The sequence below is a fragment of the Diabrotica undecimpunctata genome, chromosome 6 (genome assembly GCF_040954645.1).
Source record: "Diabrotica undecimpunctata isolate CICGRU chromosome 6, icDiaUnde3, whole genome shotgun sequence".
NCBI lineage: Eukaryota > Metazoa > Arthropoda > Insecta > Coleoptera > Chrysomelidae > Diabrotica > Diabrotica undecimpunctata.
The window spans coordinates 5,526,834-5,554,029 of NC_092808.1; the positions used below are offsets into that span (position 1 = coordinate 5,526,834).

The window sequence follows — 27,196 nt, forward strand, 5'->3', positions numbered from 1 at the left end:
AAGTAGGTATTTATTATTACGCATGATGTGGCCGAAGTAAGCCAATTTTTTGTGTTTTTTACGGTGTTAATAATTTCTTTTTTTTTCTTAGCCTCTGGAGAATAGTTATATTACTTGTGTAGTGTATATATGAGACCCCCAACATACGTCAGTAGCACCACATTTTAAATGCCTCTAATCGTTTTATGGCATCTTCTGTAAGGCTCTAGCTTTCTACTTCATAGAGGAGGACAGTAAAGACGTAACATCTAAGAATTATTAGGCGTATATTTATACTTAAAAATAAGTTGCAGAGAATCTTTCTAAGGCTGTTGAAAGAGCTTCTAGATTTTTCTGGCTTCTGGCTGAGTTTTTATTTCGTAGCTGTGATCCCAAGTATCCCTACTATTGCAGCCCAAATAGCATATTTTTTCCACTCTTTCTAACGGTGTATCGCCTATTGGAATTAGGGTGTATATACAGAAAGCCGTTTACGGCCATTTCTAGTTTTATACACTTTGACAGTATTTCCCATCAAAATAATACGTAGATTACTTTTCTATGTTGTCTAAATTAGCTGTTTGATCTTTGGATGAAAGTTTCGTATTTCTCTTTGAGATTTCACTACTAGAGGAACATATACTTAAAGGAGTAATGTTTTGGAAAGTGATGTTCATTTTCAGCAAATTATTCACAAATAAATTTTTGTTTTCGATGTCGTGTTCGTATTTCTCGTGTAGTAATACCGACTCCTGCCTGTGCTATCTCCTGTTTGGCTTTTCCGCTATAAATCAGGATGTATTCTCCATATTTGGTTATTCCTTGACCTTTCCTTTTCATTTCAGTGTATTTGATTTATTAAAGTCTGAAGAATATTGATGATAAACTGAAATGTACGTGATCTATATTAAAGTCTCACGAAGATTTATTAAAAAATTGTATATCTAAGATATTTATTTAACTGGAACAAACGCAATATACAATTAAATGCCCAGTTAAAAAATAAAGATGAATATTGAATAAATCAGTGAATAATTAAGGCAGTTAAAAAATACTCTTTCAATATTTTATCATAAAATTAAAACGCTTTTCACTTTCATCCATTCTTATTATTCTATCGTTAAATTACTGGAGTATGTTATATGGTAAATATGAGTATGGTAAATATTGGTATCAAAACGATTAGAATATTTGCTCATCATCTGCTTAACAAAAAGTTACATTTTATATTGGTACAGTTCATTCAACCAACTTACACCTCTAAACGATTAACGGAATTCGCAGAAAACCTTTCGTTGTAGTAAAACTCACGGTAAACTGCACTTTAGTTCTCCATAATCGTTTTAATTACTTACTTTGTTTAGAATATTTTTGCCTGTATTATCAGTAAGAGTTAATTTGTATAAAATCAGGACCAAAAAATCAAATGGAATTTTAAATATTATTGTTTATTTGGCTAATAATGAATGTATAAATATAATAGTTAACCCAATGTACAATTATTTTGTAAATAACATTATAATAGTGTACTTACTGATCATTTAAATTTACAAATCATCATCATCGTCACAAAATTCACTACCGCTATCAATATGTAAATCTATAATCACTGGATTAATTTCACAAATTTTATTTTCCCTGATCCACCACTCTTCTATGAATTTTTCACATTTATTTACAGTTTTGGCCCATATTTCTGGAGTTTCTGCAGTTTTAAGAGCTTCTTGCCACATTTCCCTAACTGCATCGTTACTGTATCCACTCATCAAAATCCGAATTTCTTTCAAAACTACTAATCGAAAATAACGTTGACGTCATAACCATTCAAGAAACTCACGCACCATCGAAAACCGAGTTTCTTAAGAGGGGTAAAATTCCGGGATATAGCATGATTGGAGCCACTTACAGCAATGTTTATGGCACTGCAACTTACGTGCATAACAGTATACAAAATGCTAAGATGACGGACTGCAGCTGCAAAAATAATGTGTCCATAGTCTCTACAGAAGTGAATGGCGTAATCATAAAAAACATCTACAAACCACCATTAACTAAATGGCCAGGAGATGTAATAAAAGCTGTAGACAACCAACATACAGTTTACATTGGGGACTTTAACAGTCACCACAACAAATGGGGATATGAAAACAATGATGAAAATGGGGAGAAATTACTGGAGTGGGCCAAAGAAAATGATATTCACCTTATCCATAGTCTAAAAGATAAAACTACCTTCTTTTCTAGAAGATGGCGCAAGGGCTACAACCTTGATCTATGCTGGGTTTCCACTAACTCACAAATGCTACCACTCCCAAGCTCTCGAACTGTACTTCCCAGTTTCCCTCACAGCCGACATCGACCTGTCATAATCGAACTAGGCATACAAATTCCTATCGTTGAATTCACGCCGAAACCCCGTTGGAATTGTAACAAAGGAAATTGGCCCGAATTCACCAAAGAGCTGGACACCTGCATTCGCTTCATTGACCCAAAGGCCAACAATTATCACCGTTTTTTAGGAATGGTTATCTCTATCGCCAAAAAACATATCCCCCGAGGTTTCCGAAAGGAGTACATCCCAGGCTGGACGGAAGAAAGCCAAAAACTATATGACGAATTTTTGAAATCAGAAGATCCCGAAACTGGTGACAACTTACTGAAGTCATTGGACTCAACAAGACTTAATAAATTGAAGTCTACCGTAGAACATATTGATTTCTCACGTTCCAGTCGAAAGGCATGGGGACTGATCCGCAAACTGGGCGAAGCAAGCAGAGCGCAACACTTAAACAAATCAACAATTGAGCCAAATAAAATAGCCAATAGAATAATTGAGAACTCCCGAGCTCCATCTGAGAAAACTCATACATCTACCGTAAAAAGAGCTCTTAAACAACTTAAAGCAAATACCTTCGCAACATCAGAATACTCACGTGCCTTCTCATTGGATGAAATAAACGAAGTGCTTAACCAAACTAAAACAGGAAAAGCAGCAGGCTTCGATGGAATGTATCCTGAGTTTATAGTCCACACTGGTACAAAAACACGACAGTGGCTCAAAAAATTCTTTAGCGACATTGTGAATACAGCTGTGCTACCCCCAGAATTCAAAAGAACAAAAATTATCGCAATCCAGAAGCCTGGCAAAGACAATAAGCTGCCTGAAAGTTACCGGCCTATTACCTTACTCAGTTGCTGTTATAAATTACTAGAACGACTTTTATATAACCGAATATGTAACACCATTGAGGATGCTGTACCAATTGAACAAGCTGGATTTAGAAGAGGACGAAGTTGCTGTGACCAAGTGCTGTCCTTAACTACATTTATTGAAGCTGGCTTTGAAAGACGCGAAAAATCTGCCATAACATTTATAGATCTCACGGCTGCCTATGACACTGTGTGAAGAGAGGGCCTTATTTATAAGCTGCCATTGTGTTTCAGACTGCTTGAATCGTGCCTACCGTGGAAACCTCCAGGACTTTGCGGAATGTTCCCCAGAAGCAATTGAATGGCTATGTAAATTGGACATTAATATTTAATATTTATTTAGTGTCATTCATTATATCTTTAGTGTTTAAATAATATATTTAATATATATGTATATATTATTGTATTTGTATATTTATCGTACTGTGAAAGTCCATACGCTAAATAAATAAATACTGTATCCACTGCATGCAACGTGATTATCATAATACGTTTTACATTTCGAAATTTTCAGTAACTCTGATTTGAAGGCGTATTCCGGAAAATTGATGAAATTGAAAATTGTTATTTTTAACTAAAGAATTTTTTATGCTCGGTACATTTCACGATTGTTTTGGTTATTTATCCAAAATCTCCGAATGGTAAGGTGCATTATCTAAAACTATAACTGATGGTTCACTCAGACTAGGTAAAAGTTTCTCCTCAAGTCATTTAACAAACATATCTGCATTCATGTTTTCATGGTAATCAGCAGATTTTGATTTTGAAGAAAAAATCAAATCTGCGTTTTCTATAAAGCCTTTTTTCCCTCTTGCATGAAGAATGATGTGTCTTTTGCCTTTGCTATTTGTATGTTTTATTGATTTTATGCTGTCGTCTTGCCAAATTCATTTAATTTCACCCTTTGCAAATATCGATGTCCAAGTTTACGAATGTTACATTTTTAGATTTAAGTCTAGTATATTCTCTCAAAAATTTAATTCTTTTGTGAACCACACTACTCCTTTTGCATAAAAGTAACGTGTTATTTTATTTTTCGAATTTAAATCCTAAATCTCTTAACACTTTCCAAAGGCTAGTCCTCTTAATTTCAGGATCAGAAACTTGTTTTCCTCTTATTTTCGCCAGTAAAGTAACTAAACTGACATGTTGATTGTTTTCACCCATTTAATACAAAATATTGCGAATTTCAAATTTTTCTCCATAAGGTAAGTCAATGCTCCTAGAATGTTTACGAGTTGTTTTGTTGTCTTCTTCTTGAGAATCTCTGACAGTCTTCATTACAGTTTTTAGCTTACTTTCACTTATCCCGAGTGCGTCAAAAACGCGTTAATTTATACATATTAATGACTTTAATCATCATCATCATCCTGCCTCAAGAGTCCACTGCTGAACATAGGCCTCTTCCTTATGTTTCCAACCCCGTCTATCTTGCGCCGCTCTCATCCAGTTTTTATTGAATCTTCTTATATTGTCAGTCCATCTCTTTGTCCATCGCCCATCTGTCATTCTGGCTATGTGTCCTGCCCATCTCCATTTTAGTCTGGCTATCTTCTCGATGATGTCAGTCACTCCGGTTCTTCTCCTGATGTCTTCGTTGGTTATTCTGTCTCGCAGGGTTATTCCTAACATGGACCGCTCCATTCTTCTCTGCGTGACTCTCAGTTTGGTAGCTGCTGCTTTTGTTAAGGTAAGTGTTTCTGCTCCGTACGTCAAGACTGGGAGGACGCACTGATCAAATACCTTTCTCTTTAGGCATGTGGGCAGCTCACTTTTAAAAGTTTCTCTCAGTTTTCCAAATGCTGCCCACCCAAGGCCGATTCTTCTCTTCAGTTCATGAGTCTGGTTATCCCTGCCAATCATAATTTCATGTCCCAGGTATTTATATCTATCTACGAGTTCTATTTCTTTCCCACCAATACTGATGTTCTGGTTGGGTACCAAATTGGTCATGATTTTTGTTTTCGAGATATTTATATTTAAACCTACACTTTCTGTAGCCACAACGAATTCCTGTACCATCTCTCTTGCCATACCATGCTGAAGATCTAGGTATGGCAAGAGAGATGGCAATGACTTTAATGGTCATAATTAAATGGTTGTAATTAATTCATCAATATCCAACTTACGTCTAGGCATGATGGTCACTTGAAACTACACGTTTGAATTACAATATAGTGAGTTTAGATCAATAGGATAGAAACATTCTAACTGTTGTGCTTGCGAGTTAAAATATAATACAATCGCTTATAAAGATCCTAAACACATTAAGCAAATTAGCCTAATGATCATTAGGAATGCCGATTGTAATTTAATTATGTTTGATAAAAAGTTTAGAAATGGTTGAAAACTATACATAAACAAAATAAAATGTTTCCGACAATTATTTTATTTTTAGTACAAGTATTTTCATTTGAAAATAAAAATTTAAATATATTAACCAAAACCCTAACTTTAACCCGTAATCGCAGACGTTTCAAAAACGGTACACTCTAACAGACATATGGTCAATCTAACCACCACTATTTAAATTGACAAAATGTTCTAGTTTACTCTACAGTATTTTACTATTTTTTAACAAAAATTTAAAGTGATATTTTAGTAAAAAATTAGAAAAAAAAAATTATTAAACAAGTAAGTGAAAGAAATTTACGTTAAATAACATTATGCAAGAATAGTATTTATTAAAAAAAAATGTAACAAAATATGCAAAAAGATAAACAACGGGTTAATGACACATATATTTATTTTATATCTAAAATTTAGCTAAGTGTTAAACATTATGGAGAACTCCAGTGCAGTTTACCGTGCCTTTTACTACAACGAAAGGTTTTCTGCAGAGGTGTAAGTTGGTTGAGTGTACTGTAATGTTGTGTTAAATAAAAATAAAGTTTTGTTCGTCTTTTAGTAACGAAAAATGTATTACTTTTGACGCTACTCTTTATCATGATTTTTTTTAATTTTTATTGTGTATTAGACAATAAAAAATATACCAACTTCTTATTTTTTACTACAGAAGTGTTTTACTATAGTTTATTTAACGTTTTAACTTACCCTGTAAAAGTGATCGTATCTGAAAGTCGTGTTATTTTCAATCCTCAAATTAGTAACCATACTTCTCCCTTCTTTCAATCGAAATTACTTCGGTAATCTGTCATTGTAGAAAATTGAATAACGCGGTTGCTAAGAAACGCTGTTGCGTGGGTTGCATACATATCCGTCACGGTGCAGGGATGACCCCTCACGTTGTGGGGTTGGTGCTTAGAACAGTTTGTAGACTGTAATTACGTTATATCATTCTCTTTAAGCTACACATTTTGACAACGCTAGAAGATGTATAGGTATCCACATGTCGCGTGGAAAGTTGGGCAATAAAATTTTGTAATTATTGAACAAATCTTACTAATGACTTAAATTAGAGTGGAAAATATAATTATTAAAAATGGCATAGGTTATGGACTTTAAAAATGAAAAATACTTCATTCTATTTTTGAAAATTTCCTAATACCCTTAGTGTACTTACTGTTTGATGGATATGGTGATTCCATTTTAAGTAATAATCCATTATTATACCTAAAGATTTTAGTTCAGTCGTCAGAGAGTGAACCCTTAAAAACCATACAAACAGGTTGCATTTTTAGCCCCGGGCTTCTTCCAAAAAGCCCCCTCGTAGGGGGGTAAAATTGCAAAACAATCGATTTACCAAGAATCTGTAGTACACCGCAGAAAGAAAGCTCGACGGTAAATATTCGATATCTTTTGATCCAAGTATCCTATATATTTCAGTTTTTATATTTTGCCGCGAATATGTCACAAAACCCTAAAAATGCTGTAGATTTTTTCCAGTTATATAAATTATACTTAGAAATACTAAACAAAACAAAGACATGACAATACTAACGGAAACCAAGAGAAAAGGTCAAGGGACACAAAATCTAGGTAAATATGAAAACAAGTAAGGAAGAGTAAAAAAAGAAAAACACGAGAAAAAAGAATTTTTAAATAAAAAAAATATTTGTACTATTAAAAAAGAAATATAAGAAAAATATAACTAGCAATGACATAATCGACGAAATATTAATAAAGATCAATATAAACCTACTTAAAACCATAACTTTCTTAAAGGTTCTCCCCCAGAGAGAAATTATTATATCCAAAAGGTATTTTATAAATGCACTTCTTTGTTGAAACTGTCACTGTGTTGATTGTTTTAAATATTGTTGGGATGTTATCAATCCATTCTTGTGAAAATTTATGTATCCTTTTGGGTCTTTTATTGTTTTCTTTCTTTAACCTTGAGGAATTCATTGTTTATAAATGACAATGTTAAAGACTGACTGTCACATTTTTATCCAACTCATTATTTGGCCAACTTCTATGACACTCCTATATCATTTTACATGTAGACGCCTCTGAATGGGCTGTTTAACTTTGGTATTCGCCCATTATGGTTATATCCACCGTGGCACTATTGTTTCCTAATCTATTTGAAAAGCTGTCGTCTAACATTCACACTTCTGAGAATAGCGGCGTTAAAATAGTTCCTTGACATCTTATCTCGAACGGTACGGTCTGTTATTTATTACCGTAGATAGGCGCAGCCAGTAGGATTGCTGAAAATATAATGGGAATATTTTCCGCTGTAGAATTTAATGAAATTTTCGTTTGGAGTAGATTTCGGCATAACTCGTCCGTTTTGTATTACAATCGTCATGTATGTTTAATTAAAGAAAACTTAAGCGAATACTCTTTTATTAAGGAAAACAAATATTACACTGCTCAACAGTGATAAGTTAAAGATATTATTAGTATTCAAATTAAATAGTTATATTATTAGACATTTATTTTTTACGAACCAAGCCAGTTTTATTGTTGATTTTCATCTCATCATGATTTTCTTTACTGATGCCCTTTTCACACTTTACTGCACTATTTCTGCTTTTGTTCAGAGAATACAAATTTTAGAGTCGATGATGATTCGATGATGATTCGTTGATGCAAAGTTTGAGTGGAGTGTGGCGCGATGATTCTTCTGAGTGAGAACTGTATTGATAAACGAATCAAACAGTATTTTATTGTCACAGAGGAGAAGGTTCCATGCTGACTCTAACCGAATGCTGTAATTTTTATTGAGACAATTAGGGTGTTTTCCAATTTTATTGGCTTCCCAAATATTTTGTATTTATAGAAAAGCCTGGGGACTTAAGTTCTGGGTTTTCAAAATCAACTTTGTGATCTGTATAGGAATGATGCTGGGGAAGGGTAAAAATATCTATTACATATTTATCTATTACGTATTTTGTCGGTAACGCCTATGAATTAAGGAAAATATTTAATATAATTAGTATCTAATTCTTAAAGATTGAGAATCAACAGGAGATATATGTCTGTGTATGCTCGTTTTGATATGATCTTAAACGTAGGTTAACTGCCGGTAACCGTTTTAAGGGCTTGTTTTAGAGAAGAAACTTCTATGGATCTACTTGCATCGTCGCAAAGGTTTATTGATCCGAAAACAAGGGTAATGATGATTTAATTCGTCAAGGAGGATGATGAGAGACTTCATAGACGGAGTTCGATATAGATCGAATCCTAAGTTAGATATTATTTTTTCTAATATTAATAGTCTATTTCAATATTGTACTCTCACCAATCTCAGATCTTTTACTTCTTTTTTCCATTTATTTCCTTCGGGAAAAAATATAAAGGTGTAAGCTGACGATTGTAAGAGAGCAGTTGATTACTGAAATAAATTCAGAATAAGTATTATAAGGGTAAACACTATAGAAAAAAGGGAACTATATCCTAAGAAAATACGAGAAACAAAGAAGATAAGCAGAATGAAAAAAGGTTATTCTTAAAGCAGAATTTGAGCATTGAAGATTTTAAAAATAAATAAATCTTGATGATATTTGATATTAGATATTTTGATATTTTTTCATATATATATATATATATATATATATATATATATATATATATATATATATATATATATATACACTGATGAATAACATTCATTCCCTTAATATGGTTACGTTAATATGCAAAACACCACACGCGTTAAAAAACTCATAAATACGAACAGCGAGCTCCAGCTTTCAGGAATTATCCAAGATAACTCATTCTGATTATTCCAACCCTCCTTACATACATATCATAAACCATGCGAGATGATTGATACAGTTTTTCATCCGACGTTGCTGTGGAATGCCCCAGAAGCCATTTAACATTTATGATTATACGATGACGTCACGAAATGGTAAATGACTCGATTTCCTAGTCCGACGAAATTTCCAAGAAGGGGATGTACGAGGATTATTCTCTAGGAAAACGCATAATTGGTTTAGAGGTAACTTTGTTACCATGTATTAATTTTGTTTCTTTGTATAAAATTTAACTAAAATACTTAAATTGCTTTCTGTGCTAGTTTTCCGGGTTTGACTCCGCGTTGAATAATTTTGGTTTTGAGAAAAACCATTATTTTGACGACGTTTCGGCTAGGTCGCACTTGTCATTGTCAAGTCAAGTAGTACCGCTTCTTACTGATGCTTGAAGTAGAGTTCTAGAGTCTACAATAACTGAAGAAATGGAACGGAAATAGCATCACCAAATTTAAACTAATTCTCAAAAACAACATGCATAACATTTATTTGTTATGTAAAAAAAGAGAATGATCAATTTCACTGAGATGTTCAATATTATTATGTCTATTCATAGTTAAAGGCTGTTTGAGAATGTGACATACCTGAAAAATAGTTCTTTTGAAATAATTATTTTCAGTGACTCAAATTTCTGTATTCTCAAAATCAGCATGATGGTTTGGCGACAAAACGTGTGTGGATAAAGCACACGTGTGTTAAGAGCAATTGATATCCCTTCGAGGAAAAATAAGACGTGCTTTTAAGAATCGATCAGTTTGTCCAATATAAGACAATTCACAGTTCCGACAAGGGAACCTATAGACTACATTGTTTTTGTTTTGTTTTGATAAGAGAGTCTTAGTGTTGGAGAATCATTTTACAATCGACCTAACATTCTTTACCCCAATCTTGACAGGCACAATCCGGAGAAGCCTCGAAATGGTGTAAGTAAATTGTGGGAGAAATGGTAAAGAGCAATAAATGTTTTTTGTCGTAAGAAAACTCTGAGCGATACCTCATGGTGGACCATTTGAATGTATTAATAAAGCATCTGATTCTCCAGCATCAGCCAAAGTTGGTAAATGTCTCTGGTATGAAACAGTAAACAAATATTTATTAATACGACGCAGAGGATAAGAGTTCTGTAACAGAATATCCTTTAGCACTAAGAGGGAATCCTTTGTGTGAAGAGAATGTGTCAGCCTGTGAACTCTAAAGCTAAGACTTTGGAGTGTAGGTTGTGTTTAAACCTCGTAGGATTGCATAATTAGTAATTCAAAAAACGATTACCAGCTATATCTTTTCTATACCAGGAGGTCCTTATTACCTGATCCCAACCTCGATGGACTCGCTTGTACAAGAAAGGAATAATATTTATTTTAAGTTCATATGTAAATTGTAGGTGGGGATCACATGAATTGAAAATTTCTGAGGCAGTTTGGACTTTGTCCGGTGGTAAGGCCAAATACAGGTCGTCTACATACCTCTTAAAAAAAGGGATGTGAAAATCCAACAGTTCAAGTCCCTTAGAGATCAAATCGTTAAGTACAAAATTGACTAATATTGGAGATGACCCCATAGGGATTTCAAATATTTGAATGCAGTATTTTTCATTAAAGACCAAATAATTAGGAGTCAACACCATTTTCAGCATTTCAGAGAAGTTATCCCACGTTAAGTTGGTATCAACTTGAAGGTCATTCCTACGGTTTCTTAATATAGAAAGAACAACCATTAATGGTAAATTAGTGAATAAGGAGACTACGTCAAAGCTGACAAGGATGTACCTATCAGGAAGTTCTAAATTATTTATGAAAGAACTGACGTTAAAGGAGTCTTCAACGTTAAACTTATTATCAACGGTATACGCTTTATTTAAGATATTAAATAAGAACTTTGCTTGGTAACATTGGGGGAAGTCATTAAAGATACGATGGACCTCATGCTGAGTTGGGGTTTGTTTATTTTTGGAATACAGTAAAGTCAAGGTGAGTAATCATTATAGGAATGCAAGAATTTGGCCGTAGAGTCAACAATTACATTGGATCTCTTCAGATCGATAATATATTTATTGATATTGGTTAAAGGTACTCACTAATACACAACTACCGTTAACAATTTATATTCCAGACCGTTGCAGTGCTACTGCCATCTATGAGTAAGTGGTAATACTTACGTGTATTTACTACTGACCTAGTTTTATTACGTCAACATGAGTACCACTGCGAACCTCTGTTACGTTGTTTGCTGGTTTATTAAGAGTACCTACCTCTGCCCCCGAAAGAGTTAAATACTGTTTGTAGCAAACTATAAAAATATTCCACTTCCTTGTCTTAATGTTGAATAAAACGTTCGTAGTCATAACACCATTAAACACTTCAAATTTTATGGGCTAAATTTTGGGATTTAAAGAGAGTACCAAGCAATTATTGCAATTGAATATTTTCATATAGAAGGCAAGAATGTTTTTTTTTTAATAATTTTAAGGGATACAGTTGTTGATATACCCATGTGTGGATATTTAACAGTTAATATATTTACAACAACAACACGACTAGACCTAATCGTAAAGACGATCTTAAACGTAACCCTCATCTTTTTATCGCCGACAAATTATATTAAAAGTATAATATACAATCGTATAACTTTTTTGTTGAGTCGCAGCCTTTGCCGGCGTCACCTGTCAGCTTTTTCTCGATCTCGTTTCGTTCCAGACCTTCGGTATATTCGGGCCCGTAGTCTGGGATGGATGTTAGGAAACACGCGGATTAAAGTGGATTGTGAGATCATAAAATCCACGTATTATGGAGAAGGAATGGAGGGAATTTCCATTGCCGTCGGTGGATCACGTACTGATCCGAGTAGGTTTTGTGTTCAGTTAGTGCACGGCTATACAGCCCCTCGTATACTGCTTTCTGTGACAGGTATTGTTATGAGTGTGGCACTTGATAATATTAGATTAGATTAGGTTCGAGAATGTTCTGTATTATTTATGATTATTGGGGAAATTGTTCGATCGTAGAGAACGTTTAAGCAGATAAGGCAAATATATTTGCGAGCTATTATAAGCACAGTGGAACTATTTCGTTTCAACGAATAACGTGATATGAGTATAAAATTTTTACAGTAATAGAAAAAAATGATAAACATAAACTAGACGGTTATTAATTAAGTAATAGGTAGTAAGTAAAGTACCTAAATATATTGTAAAAAACTAAGAAGGCGTTGTGAAACTTTTAGTCTACCTAATTGCAATACTAAAGTAATAATACAAAAAGAGTTATAAAATGTTTCAAAACGTTTTCAGTTCTATCAGACTATTATCAATAAAGTTTGGCTTTAAAAGCACAAAGAAACGCAAAAAAGCACTTAAAAAGCATAACGATTTTATGACAAAAAGGATTTTATTATTCAAAATATATATAATTTAAAATAAGCATATACATTTTGACAAACCATTTTTTACGAAGGTTAGCCTAAAACATATAGAATAATTTCTAAGCTTAGCTTAATAACTAGTAGATAACTATTATAAATTTAAACATATCATAGAATAAACAAAAAAAAAGATATATAACTGAAATAAAAATGCTTTAACTTTTTTTTTATCGACACACCTTGGATAAAGGAAAATTTAATTATCGTATATAATATATCATAAGAGATAAAACTTTACCGACAATATTTTCGACTGGTATGAAAGTTTATTGCCTGGCGATTTTCGCGAATTAAATTTTGACAGTTAAATCACGAGATGTCAGTTGAGTGATTTTGTCAAAATTTCATAAGCGAAAGTTGCCAAAAGGCAACAAACTTGAATAAAAACAGTAAATTTTGCAAGTAAATAATTTTCTTTTGAATGATATTCGACAAGACTATTTCACAAGGCAATTAATGCTCCATATCAACAAAACATAATCTTTATTTATTTGTTAACAATATTAAAAGTACAATTATTATAAGCTATAGTAGTTTGCTCAATCTTTTTTACCAAGGCAAGATTTTGTGTATTATTGACATGTAGCATTTGGGAACTTGAAGGTCCAGCTTCATTTGGTGTTCTGAGATTTTCGATCAACTTCTAGTGGTGACTGGAATCCAGCTGCAGATATGGTTTAAGAGAGCTTGCATTTGAGTGTCTCGTTAATTTAATTAACCCCTGTTACAAAACACCTGAAGATCGATGAGAATGGTTTCTTATTTTATGTTTTCTTGTGTCTACTCCAATTTTTTCAGCTGACATTTTTGCCCACTTAGTTACGGTGTTGATTCCAAGTGGACCGTTTTTGAACCAAGATCCATCTTTCCAGTTGGGGTGAACGGTAAGAAAGAGTCTATCTGAGAAAATCTTTGGTCCCCTTTTTTCCATTAATTTCAAAAATAATCTAACTGGGCATCAATTTTCGTTTGATGAATTTCTTACCAGCCATTTGCTGCTTGTCAAACTTTTCGAACGGCCTTATTTGTTTTGAAAAAATGCTGTTGTATTCAATTCGGCCCGTAAATTCTTCTATAACGTCAAATTCCTTCTGGAAAAAGTGAATATTGCAGTTTACGGCTTCATTGCCTCTCCAAGCAAGTTCAAATGAGCAAAGGTGAAAAAACTTTTTTTGTTCTCCATCGGGAGTTTCCTTGTCGTAGCTTTGGATGATTTTTAATAGTTCTTCGGTGGATAATGCTTTTGAACTGAGTTTTCTTTTTTCTTAAATACTTTGAAGCTGCCTTCGCTTGGTATTTCTGGTCAATCTTGCACATTTGAAAGATATATCAGTGAAAGGGTTGATTTTTATGCCGTACTCCGTAAAATATTTTTCTTGTACCATTTTTGCTGTAGTATTCCACACTGACTTTACAGACGACTCTTTTTTCATGTTAAAAATTGGGTCCAAATAGAGCTTGTGGACCTCTGCGTGTTTAATGAGACATTTTCCGAAACCAATTTTTTGATTTATTTAGCTGACTGGCATCCAAATCTTGATTTTTTGTTTGGATTTATTATATCTGTCCAAAATAGATTACGCCTCAATGACGTTTGTCAAATTGATAACAATAGAATTACCAGACACCTTCGTGACGGATCTGTCATAATTTTGTCGCTGAGAAATCACGGACAAAAAGGAGTTTTATCATTAGGAAACGTCAGTAGGCGTTGCTTTGACGTTTTATCAGTTAAAAATAGTCTAGTGAAATAGTCAATAAAATATTATTTTAGTTTAATGCATGAAATAACTAATAGACTAGGCGGGATCTGTAGAAATTCAGACTATAATGGACATTTTCTATAGAAAGCTATTTTTTTGCCGGAATCCCTTCAGGATGTACCCAATATCGATAATCACGATATGCGCCAGTCGCAAACCCTGTGCTAATTTTTTTATTTAACAAAATCTGAAAACAATTGAAAATTTCTCTTTTTTGTTGCTCCTATTTTCGTTTATAATTCGGAAAATATTGATCCTTGAGAAAAAATTATAAAAAGTTAAAAGTTTCGTTATTCAATTTTACACAATAGTTCGTTAGCTAAAAATAAAAAATTTAATGTTTATTGTTGAAAAAATAGCAATAATTGGAAAAAAAAGTACAAAAAAATGAAGTTAATCCTTTAAATGATTTCGACTTTCTAAACTTGACCTACAAGCTCCATATTCCGCCTAGAAAAACCTTTTAATATGTTTAAAACGTGTGCTAAATTTTGTTAAGATCGGTTGGATAGGTTTTGCATAATAATTTTGCAACACAGCCTACTGGAAAAAAATTGCAAATTTTAAAATTTATTGTAGGCCCTAAATAAGGCCCTCAGATAGCTGCAAATTTTTTTACATATAAAGGAAGGCTCAAACTTTCAAACGCTTTTTGTAAAATTCAAATCGATTCACTAGAAGAGCCTATGGAAAATGTCCAATCCAAAACAGATCCCGCCTAGACTATAAGGGACTATCTTCAGATTAAAAATAATCTTCAGTTAAACTTAATATAGCGTTGTTCAATGCAAGTTTAACACTTAACCATCTGTTAACCAGAGATTAACTTAATCGCCCAAAAACGAAGAATTACCGGTGTTAACTAGAGATTTGTAACCTTACTTTCTGGTTTTAAATTAAATATTGTCTAGACAATTCCAGATTAAAACAACCATAGTTATATCACTAGATGTTGTGTTTTATTGCTTCAAATTTGCAGTCTTAGATAAGATTTACAGCAATAATCTATTATAATTTCGTGTCTATAATAATAATTATGGCTATTGCTAATAATGGTGTGTTTGATTTTGATGATGGAGATATTACAGAGGATGAAGCTTTCTTAGCTGTTGTTAATATAATTTTTCCTCTGTGAAAAAATCCTGTTTTTCGAGTAAGAGAAAATCATTTTCATAAATGGTCAGATAATGAGTTTTTGAATAGATTCCGATTACCAAAGGAAACAGTTTTTATGCTGGTTAAGCGCATAAGAGACATAATAGCTCATCCCTCAAATAGGTAAGCTTTTTATCATAGTTAATTAATATATATATATATATATATATATATATATATATATATATATATATATATATATATATACAATAATCACTAATGCAACATGAACACGAACATGAAAAATGTAAACACTACGCCAAAAGTCATTAACTTTTATATATGAACACCAACGTTTATACCACAGAACAAATTTATTTTTATAACTTTCATGACAAAATTTTTCCAAGCCGGTAATTAATAACTGGCAACATTGTCACCGCTTCAGTACTCGGGTTTAACAAATCCGAGAGTTAACATGCATTGAACAACTTCTTGAGAAATAATCTTTGAATTAAATTTAATCATTGTTTACTTAATCCATGAATTAACTATTGATTCAACAACTGGCCCTTAATGTTACATCGTAAAATTTTGGCGTCTGTCACTCAAAACATTTTTATAAATCGACTAGCTTCTTTTAACGTCTACATTGGTTATCGATACATATTTATACTTTGCTACTATTGCCGGATCCATAATTATATCTTCAAGGTGTTCGCCGTTTAAAATTAAAAATATTTCATCTCGTTTTTTGTTTATATATCTTTGAGTTTTGTTAATATTATCTGATCAATTTTTCCAGGAAAACCTTCCCTAGAAATCTTTTTTTTTTAAACTGTTGATTTTTTTAAACGACTTAACTAATGGCATAATTTTCTGTTTCTCCAAAAAATGTATTATTTCACTCAAAAAACAAAAGTTGCTTTTGATGAAAGCAAGATTGTTTTGTAATAAAGTTTCACCTAAAACATATTGACAATCTTTTATCGATTTGTTGACAATATCTTTAAGTTCCAATACGAAGCTTTTATCTAACCATGTGTCCCACCGAGTTAACACTAGTTTGGGTAGTAATGGAGTCTTAAGCAATATTTTTCTAAGTGGCACAGTTAAAGGAGCCTTAATAAAAAGTTTTTTTTTCCATTCTTCATCAACTCATTAACAAGTGGAAATTGCAGCCGTTTAGTCTCTGCAACGGGGATTCAGGCAGTGTGATAAACGCTTCATCATCCAGCCTCAAGAGTCCACTGCTGAACATAGGCCTCTTCCTCATGTTTCCAACCCCGTCTATCTTGCGCCGCTCTCATCCAGTTTTTATTGAGTCTTCTTAAATCGTCAGTCCATCTTGTAGGTGGTCGACCGACGCTTCTCTTGTCTTCTCTTGGCCTCCATTCCAATAACCTCTTTGTCCATCGCCCATCTGTCATTCTGGCTATGTGTCCTGCCCATCTCCATTTTAGTCTGGCTATCTTCTCGATGATGTCAGTCACTCCGGTTCTTCTCCTGATGTCTTCGTTGGTTATTCTGTCTCGCAGAGTTATTCCTAACATGGACCGCTTCATTCTTCTCTGCGTGACTCTCAGTTTAGTAGCTGCTGCTTTTGTTAAGGTAAGTGTTTCTGCTCCGTACGTCAAGACTGAGAGGACGCACTGATCAAATACCTTTCTCTTTAGGCATGTGGGCAGCTCACTTTTAAAAGTTTCTCAGATAAACGCTTACAGTGAATTATTTTTGGATACAACACTAAGATTTTATGCTGTTTTGATCATATATGGTACAATATCCTAAGCATTAATACTAATTTATTTGGTGGGCACAGCCTCGAGAAGATAAAAATCAAAACAAAATCCACAAGGAAAATAATTCCTGCAGCTGGCTGTATACCACGTATCACAAAAAAGAGGTTAAATCTTTGTAAATGGGTATATTTTATAGAAACCCTTAAAAGGGCTACATCAAAAACACTAACGTTTTCGGAACAACAGTTCCATCATTAGGTTAAAAATACAGGTTACCATGCCTGAGCCACCAAAATATTAGGGTAAAAACCCTTTAAAATATGTATAGTTACCAAAGATTGTACATAATGTTATTATTATTATTTGATGTTTAATGTTTTAATTAAATTTTACTTCAGGTAACATACACCCATGCTTTCAGTGAGTTCTAGTGTCCGGAGAGTAATCCTCTTCAAACGGACTTCAGCTGGTAACTCAGTTTCCACTTCCTCTTCCTCTAACTTCTTTTTTTTTAAATCAAAACGGTATCGTCTGCATACCTGATATTGTTAATATACAGTTTATTTTAGAGATTAATTTCGGCTCCGTCTAGAACTTGTTTGAATATGCATTCAGAGTACATGTTAAAGAGCTGTGGAGACATGACACAGCTTTGTCGGACATCTCTTTGTATACGGACGCCGTTAGTAGTGTGGTTAAAATATCTTAAGGTAGCTTCTTGGTTCCAATAAGCTTTTGAATTTTGCAAAGATATTTTCTGCCTAGGTTCATTTTCTGTTGTTTATACAATTATTTTTCATGCTTGACTCTATCAAAAGCCTTCTGGTAGTCGGTGAAACAGATATATTTTCTTCTGGTGGTCGAGGTATTGAGTCGCAAACAACGGCTCTCTTATTCCTAAGGTCTTTTTCAATCCGAACTGAGTCACTTAAGTATATTTCACATTTTTAATAAATTTGAGTCTGTATGATATTTAAGAATATTTTTAGTAAGTGGCCATTCCTTTGGCATATATTATGTTATTTGCACATTGTATCGCATGTTTTACCTGTATTTCTAGGATTGGGAGTCCTTTCATTTCCCACGTCGATGTCTGTTGCAATTCAGGTCAGTCATCCGCAGGGGATTTTTCGATAAATTCTTCCCATACTTCAATTTATTCGCTTTTTTTATAACTATTCTTCCTTTGTTGCCAGCTGAGAGGTCGAATATATAACATTTGTTGTTTTTAAAGTATTTCTGTATTTCTGTATTAGAGTAATATTACAAACTACATTACAGCTTAAAAATTTGTCTTAATTATCAATATTCATTACTAATTGAATCCCGTTTCAAGTGGTGGCAAATGATTTCGATAATAAAACTGCTCATAATCACACAGGCCCTTGGCTCTAAGCGTGAATAAGGTTAGAGGGCCATTGAAAACTTCAAGAAAGTTAAAACGAGGAAAAATATGACGTCAATTAAATTTTGCCTTCATTAAAAGTTGGCCTGAAGCAACTCATCCCAGAATTGAGACAGGACGCTATCATCTGGAAACCCCTTTTCGAGAAAAAAATATAGAGATAAGGAGATATTTTTTCGTGAATTAGGTAGAGTGTTGTTAGGTTTACTTTTTTTAATTAATGGGGCTTTTGTTGAGCACTATCTCCGAGGGTGACTGAAATAGGATTACTTTTTGTTCAATTAGAGTATTTGTCACCGTTTTGTGTTAAGATGTGGGAGAATGTGAAAAGTTTTTTGTTAAGAAAATCAGATATTTTTAAATTACATTTATCAAGAATTATATATATATTGTTATGATTGTTTAATTTGACTTTAATCTTAGTTTATTGAGCCAATAAAAAATATAACTTATTGGTTATCAAAAGTAAAATAAACTCCTTATATTACCTGTGTTCGATGGATTCAAAGATTTTCTAGTTGTCTTTTATCGGGATAGAGAAGAAGGATAAGAATAAAAAAAAAATTATATTACAAAAATTTACGTTTCTTTATTTTATATGAACGAATAAAACAATTATCAAATTCTGTCGTTATCTTGTCAATCGCCATACAAGAAAATAAATCAAATTTTTATAATAATAAGATTTTAAATCTACATACATTTATATTAAGTGAAAACCAATTTTACTTAAATTTTTCTTTACTTGAAACAAAAAAACAACAAAACTTTAAACTTTTGATTAGTCTAACAAAACCTCAGTTCTTAAATTTGAATGCTAATGACCATGATGTCAAACCAATCCTTCACAGATATAAAATTCAATACAAAACACTTACAGCTTATTTTCTTATTGAGTTGTATGTTGGAACATACCCAGAAAAATCCAGTCTCCTCAACGATGTGATCTCTCCTTTTTGGCACCTAGGCTCCTTCCTAACGTCTCTGCAAACCTGCTGCACCAACTAAAAACACCGGATGCACTTCTCCAAAAACTTAACTACTTATTAATGACACAAGGACCTCCTTTTGTCAACTTGATGCCGTAAAACTACTTTCACAAATCTTCACAAAATGCCAACGGTAGATACAAGGACCTCTTTCAATCTACTTGCTATCTTCTTCTGCAAAACTATTCAATTATTTTCACAATGCCGGTATCCAACTCACGAAACCACACCCTATCTTGAGACAAACGACTGTTTCCTTCGATGACCAAAATTATAACTGACTTCTCCGGTTCTCATGATCGGCTCACAAATTCCCATTTAAAAACGACCGTCCAATCAAAAGCTCAAATTGTGTTTACCATGATTTTGGAAAAGCCTAATTTCGGTTTAAGAGAAAAACTAAATAGCTTACTTTAAAATTGGTTTTGTCAATACACAATTTATACATATTTAAAAAGATTAGAATATGGTCATTTAATACTCGATTATACAAACAATGAAAAGATTAACTTACAGGTAAAATGTCTTCTAATTCTAAACAAAAGTTTTTTGATAATTTTGTTTGAAACGGAAAAAGGTCGTTTCTTCTTATCTTAAATTACTAGGTATATACAATTTGTTTATATTGATATCTTGAAATTTTTGTTTCGATGGATTTTTTTATTTATTTTTCTTTGGTTGGGAAAGAAGAAACATAACAATATATATATATATATATATATATATATATATATATATATATATATATATATATATATATATATAAACATAATTTTTCATTCAATGATATATTGTCCCACCAACCATGTTCGTTTCTGCTAATCTCCTAAATCACTGAACCAATTTGGTCCAACTTAAATGATAAAACATTTTTTAATTATTCGATAAATTACACTAATTATTTTTAATTGTAACTTCAAGACTCCAGAGTTGTAATAGTAGTAGAACGTGTTTGAAAAAACTTCTGTGGAATTTTCCAATATTAGAATTCTTCGAACTTTTTTTCAAACTAAAGTGGCATAAGAGTTGTCACTGTGATACAAAGTACCTACGATAAGACTATAAAATTACAAACCTACTCGACTGTAAGTACAAAATACTTTTTAAATTCACGTATAAAGTACTAACCAATTACTGTCAGTCTAAAAATCTGGTTGTTGTAAAATAGATAAGAGTTTAAAGCTTCTGAATGGTTGAGGTGGGATTTACTCTTTACGCAATTAAAAACGTTACAAAATAACTGACCAGGAAGATACAGACAAATAAATGGATAACGATGGTTAAAGCACAGATAAGGAAGGAAAAAGGAAATGATTATATGATAGCAGGTCAGAAGACTTTCTAACGGCTACTCGAGAGTCGATAGACTATATAAATAGTTTATATGTACGTTTTTAATATATATCAGAAAGAAATCTTATATTTTATATTATGTGTTTAGATATTTTCTATTGGTCGTCTGTTTCGTTATATAGTGGCCAACATGTTCAATCACAAATTAATCCCTTCATTTGTAATCTCATATTATTCTTAACTTCTTAATATTTTATAGTTTCACCGTGTATAATTAAAACGTTGTGAAAACATATCGTGTAATACTTTAATAATTAGTTCATTCACCTACAACGTAATAAATTGCCGAATAATATATTTTCCAATTGAACTTCCTAAGTGTTACCATTACGGCCTAGATTAAATTGCATTGTAAGCTCATCGTTCGAAGTTTGTTAGTATGATAGAAGCAATAACCTCTGTGCTAAGGTATACATTATTTGTGAGATTATAAATTGGGGATTTGAGCTCATTTGAGGGCAGTCTGTTGTAGATAGTTACCTAACTAACACCTATAGTGTAATTATCAGTAGCTGTCAATAAAACCAATATTTTTACTCCACAACTTCAACGTTTTATTGTATTTATCATCGTCTATCGAGAAGAAGCGGACAAAGGGGCATTATAAAACGATTCGATCCTTATATCTACATTCGACTATGTCCAAAAAGAAATATGGAGAACGATCAGAGGACAAAGAAAAAGAGACGAACGAACTAATAAAAACGAAACACATTCAGAAGGTAACACTACTTTCGATCCCTGTTTGCTTAAGGTGACGATTATGAACCACCAACACCAGAGGTAACGACCATCGAGCAAAAAGACAAAAGAGGGAATCTAATCGTTATGAAAAGAAGACCAAAAAAGTGGCTTCTGATGGTATATTACATAATATTAATATTACATAATATTAATACATAATACAGTTTTTTTAACACTAGAACATAATAAAGTTTTAATTAAATAATAACAATAATAGTCTAAAATGTGAAACAATTGTTAAAAAACTTCAATAGAAAATACAAATAATCTTTCATGTGCCAGTTGGGACAAACAATAACATCAACAATAACATAACCCAACTAAATTTGATTTCTTAAACAAGGAAAGAGTCTCTCTTTCCTTGTTTAATGTGGCCTATCAAGATGGCATTTCCTGTCTAACAATATTTTTGCCCCCACTACTTTTACATTCCCTCTTTTGTCTTTTTGCTCGATGGGTAACGACAAACGAAGAAATAAATATTGAGAAAAAAGAGGTAAAGGAAGCATTAAGAAAATTAAAAAATAAAAAATTACCATTAGAGGACAGAATACCGAACGAACTCCTAAAGTACGGAGGACCAGATCTGACCAAACAACTATTAAAAATAATCCAAAAAATAATAGAACAAAACAGAATTCCTCAAGAATGGAGATCAAGCATCCTAAGACATCTCTTCAAAAAGGGCGACAAATCGGACCTGGAAAATTACAAAGGAATTAATTTATTAAACACAACACTAAAGTTAACAACCAAAGTGATAACAAATAAACTGAATGAAATTATAACACTAGCAGAAGAACAACAAGGTTTTAGGTTGGGAAGCTCATGCACAGACATATAATGAGGCAAGTGCAAGAGAAATCATTAGAATACAACAAACCAGCATATCTATATTTCGTGGACCTTAAGAAGGCATTTGACCGGGTCAAATTAAAAGACGTTATCCACTTACTGTACGCAAGAGAGATGCCTCTAGGAATAATCAAAACAATCGAAAATATCTACCAAAACAACACCATAAAAGTAAAAGTAGAAGAAGGACTAACCGACCCTATTGAAGCTGGTAATGGGATAAGACAGAGAGATTCTCTAAGTCCATTGTTCAACCTGATTATCGACGAAATAATAAAAAAAGTAAGAACTAAAAAAGGATACGAAATGGGAGAAAAACACAGACGACGCAATACTACTCTCAGAGTAAAGATGATTTACAACGTATGCTGCACCAATTTAATATATCCGCCAGAAAATTTAACATGTTAATTTCCCCAAAAAATACTAAATGCATGGTTACAACAGCAAATTTACTAAGAAGTAAATTGGAGCTGGAAGGTCATATAATAGAACAAGTGATGGAGTTTAAATATCTAGGCATCACATTGTCTAGCTACGGAAAGCTCGAAACTGAAGTGGAAGATCAAGTGAATAGAGCAAACAGATCCACTGGCTGCCTGAATGAAACAATATGGAGAAATAAAAATATCGGGAAAGAAATGAAAGGCAAAAAAATTTACAAAACAGTCATCAGACCAATAATGACATACGCGGCAGAAACAAGAACTGATACAGAAAGGACAAAAAGGATGTAAGAAACAGCGAGATGCAAATTTAGAAAGTACAGAAAGTACTAGAAGTACAGATATACGACCTTGATGCAAGGTGGAGAACATCAAGGACTGGGTAAGAAATAGAAGAGAAGAATGGAACGATCATATAAGCCGAATGACAACAAATAGAGCAGTAAGGACGGTAAGGACGGCTAACCAATAGGAAAACGATCAGTATGAAGACCATGACAACGATGGAACGACCACTTATTAGAGGCACATTGAAAAACAGACAGAGTCATGTCTATATAAAAAGAAGAAGAGAAGAAGAGTTTTTAATTTTATAATCACTGTGTTATGTTCTATACAATTATGTGGATATATGTGTATATACAGGGTGGATTTTAAGTGCTACATTTGTCGATAATTCCCTTATTTTTGGTATTTGATACAGATTATCAAAAAAAGTTATTTAGAAAAAATATAGGCAATGGTATTATTCTCCAGGCTAAATCGAATTCTACCGAGTGATTAATAATTGCCTGGTATACCTAAGAAATACATCAGCCTCATAAAAATGACATTGCAGGGTTCAAAAGCCGCAGTCAGAGTAGATGGAGAACTGACTCCCTTGTTTAACATCAACATGGGAGTAAGACAGGGAGGTGCCCTATCAACCATGCTATTCAACCTAGTTCTTGAGGCAGTCATCAGAAAAACCAATATAACCGGCCATATAAACACCAAATCAGTACAAATTACTGCATATGCAGACGATGTAGCCATCATTAGTAGGAATAAGTCACGACTAATGGAAGTGTTCACACAAATTGATCATGAAGCAAGAAAAAGAGGTCTGAAAATAAACGAAGCAAAAACGAAGTATATGACAGTCAAAAGAATAACTGACAATGAAAATAATATCACAATAGACAACTATACTATCGAACGAGTGGATGCCTTTACATATCTCGGCACAGAAATCAATCAGAATAACTCCGTAAGTAGCGAAATTAATGCACGTATTTCCAGCGGGAATCGTACATACTATGCTAATAAAAGATTGATGACATCGAAATTATTAGACAAAAGAACCAAAATGACTATCTACAGAACACTGATTAGACCCGTAGTAACCTATGGATGTGAAACTTGGGTAATGCCGAAAAAAGATGAAGCAAGCCCAAGGACATTCGAGAGAAAAATACTGAGGAAAGTATATGGCCCGGTACAAGAGAAAGATGGAGAGATGGAACATGGAGAATCAGGAGAAACGACGAGGTTAATGAGTTAAATGAAGGTTATGACATTTAAGATTTGTGAAAAGTCAAAGACTGTCATGGCTGGGACATGTGCAGAGACAAAACGATGCAAAAACAACAAAGAAAATGTTACAATGGAAGCCCATAGGAAGGCGAAAAAAAGGAAGGCCCAGAACGAGATGGTTGGATGACGTGGAAGACGACCTGAAAACAATGAACATAAGACAATGGAGAAGAAGGGCACAAGAGAGATCTGAATGGAAGGACATAGCCAGACAGGCAAAGACCCATCCAGGGTTATGATGCCAAAAGAAGAAGAAGAAGAAGATTAATAATTGCGTAGTAAAGCAAACATACCATTTTTAAACATGAACACCCTGCATATTTTCTCATATTTAGATTCCTTTTATAATCACTGTTTTTACAATGTGAAGCTTCACTCTACTGTACAGGGTATTTAACCAGTTATGATCATTTTTATTTTGATATCTCTAGGAAATAAATGCCATGTACCTATATAAAGAAGGAATACATAAATAATTATTTATTTTACAAATACGCTATAGTATCCAAGTTAAGTTTAACAGAAATCATTGACAAATATTTATATTAATCATTAGTGTAATTAGTAGTTGTTTAAAATCATAAATTTATATTAGTTTTATATTGCCAACTTGGTAGTATAATTTTATATTGCAATCAATAATAAAGGCGGTACTAATATGAGCGTCCCACCAGGAGTACCTACTGTACGACTGTACTATTACTTTAATTCGTAAGTGAGAAGGCGGAACTGGTTTGTCACTAATTGGTTTTTAAGTATTTCCTTTTCATTTTTAGATTTGATTTGACACAATTTGTAAAAAATGTACAACCTTACGATTCACAAGAATTTATTGGACGTGAGCATTTCGAAGGATTGGTCCGTACTTACAGTTTTTGTTTTTAGTAAATAGTTGAATTTATAAAGTAATACATTCTTGGAGAATAGTAACGCATTATTTTTAATTTTTACTATTATTTTTAAATAATATTGTCATTTTAAGTTTAAATTTGTGAAGTATCGTGAAAGAATACAGACATATACAAATACATTATTATATTTATATAGAATTTTTGGTCTTCGCCTTTTGTTATAAATTTTTTTAATTTTGTCCCTAAGTTTATGACACTTTGTTCCGTCTAGTTCGTTATTTTTGTCAATACATATTTGACGTCATTCTTTTTTCCTCCTAACGTTTGTTCTATATCTTTATTACACCATCTTGTTCATTGTAGTACCTAACTCCGCATCCTCCTTTGGTATTTTCAAGAGTATTCTTTTGAATTATGTTTTTCTAGATTCTATTCCTTTTCTGGTACTATAATTTAATAAATTAAAATTTAAATTTAATAAATTGTTATTCCGTCTTAGCTTGGTGCAGTTTTCTAGGATCTTCCAATAAAACAGCAACCAACAGACATAAAAAAATAAACCCAAAGTATACAAAAGACATAAATAATAGGTTTTGTTCTTATAGGTAATTACTATAGTTCACAAAATAAACTACAAAATAAATATGATTTTCTCATATTTTTAAAATGTATATATTTACCTATATATTTTTTTAAAAATATTTCATATATGATACCCTTGTATTTTATAAAGCATTTTATATACCTAACTTAATTACTTTTTGAGATATCTTAAGTTTTATACAAATTTCAAAAAAATCCACAGAGAAACATGGATCGCTCTAGATATTAGAACACGCAATCAAATCGATCACGTCATGGTGGAAAGCAAGCAAGCGAAATTAGTAACAGATGTTGGAAGTTATAGAGCGGTAGACGCGCGAATTTCGATCACATACTAATGATCACGAAATTAAGAGAAACTATCCCGAAGGTCAGAGAACAGAGAATAATACATAAAAAATACGCCAAACTAAGGAACAAAGGCACCGCTGACAACTTTCAGGCAGACGTTACGGCAAAACTACTTCAAAGCGAAAATCAAGGTGACATAGAAATGGAGTGGGGGAATAAAAGAAGAAGCTATGAAGGAAGCAGCTCAAAAGCGGTTAGGTCAAGTAAACAAGGTAAGAGATAAAGAATGGTTTGGTGCCGATTGCAAAAAAAACCTTAACAAACGAAAAGAGGCAAGACTAAAATATATGGACTAACCAAGTGGCGAAACTAGAAATGAAGTGTGTAGAAGGAAAAAAAAAGGATCTGGATAAAAAGTTCCAAGAGATTGAAGAACATTACATTAATAAAGGACATTACAAAATGTAAGAACATTACATTTTGTTATTATTAAATTAAATAATAACAAAAAGGAATAGAGGCAAGAAAACATAATTACTACTAAGAGTAAAAAAGGGCATCTGATAGGAGATAAAGAGAGGAAGCTATATAGATGGCAAGAGCATTTCAGAGAGCTGATTAATCAAGAACCAGATGAAAATGATGAGGAGTAAGTGAAGATGATATGGCAAGTTACCGACATGGAGGAAATAATGGAGACTCCCACTGTGGAAG

At 32.8% G+C, this 27,196-nt stretch overlaps 2 protein-coding genes across 4 annotated transcripts in view; both read left to right on the forward strand.

The window, feature by feature from the left end:
- Schip1 (Schwannomin interacting protein 1) overlaps positions 1 to 27,196 on the forward strand; it is an 879,380-nt gene that overhangs the window by 81,871 nt on the left and 770,313 nt on the right. The window lies entirely within an intron of this gene.
- On the forward strand, positions 1,868 to 3,385 carry LOC140443402 (uncharacterized). Its single transcript, XM_072534643.1, has one exon. The coding sequence runs from the start codon at positions 1,868 to 1,870 to the stop codon at positions 3,383 to 3,385; it is 1,518 nt and encodes a 505-aa protein (XP_072390744.1).

What these genes read in the sequence shown, in the direction of transcription:
- LOC140443402 (XM_072534643.1), top strand. Translation starts at nt 1,868, where the DNA reads ATGATTGGAGCCACTTACAGCAATGTTTATGGCACTGCAACTTACGTG.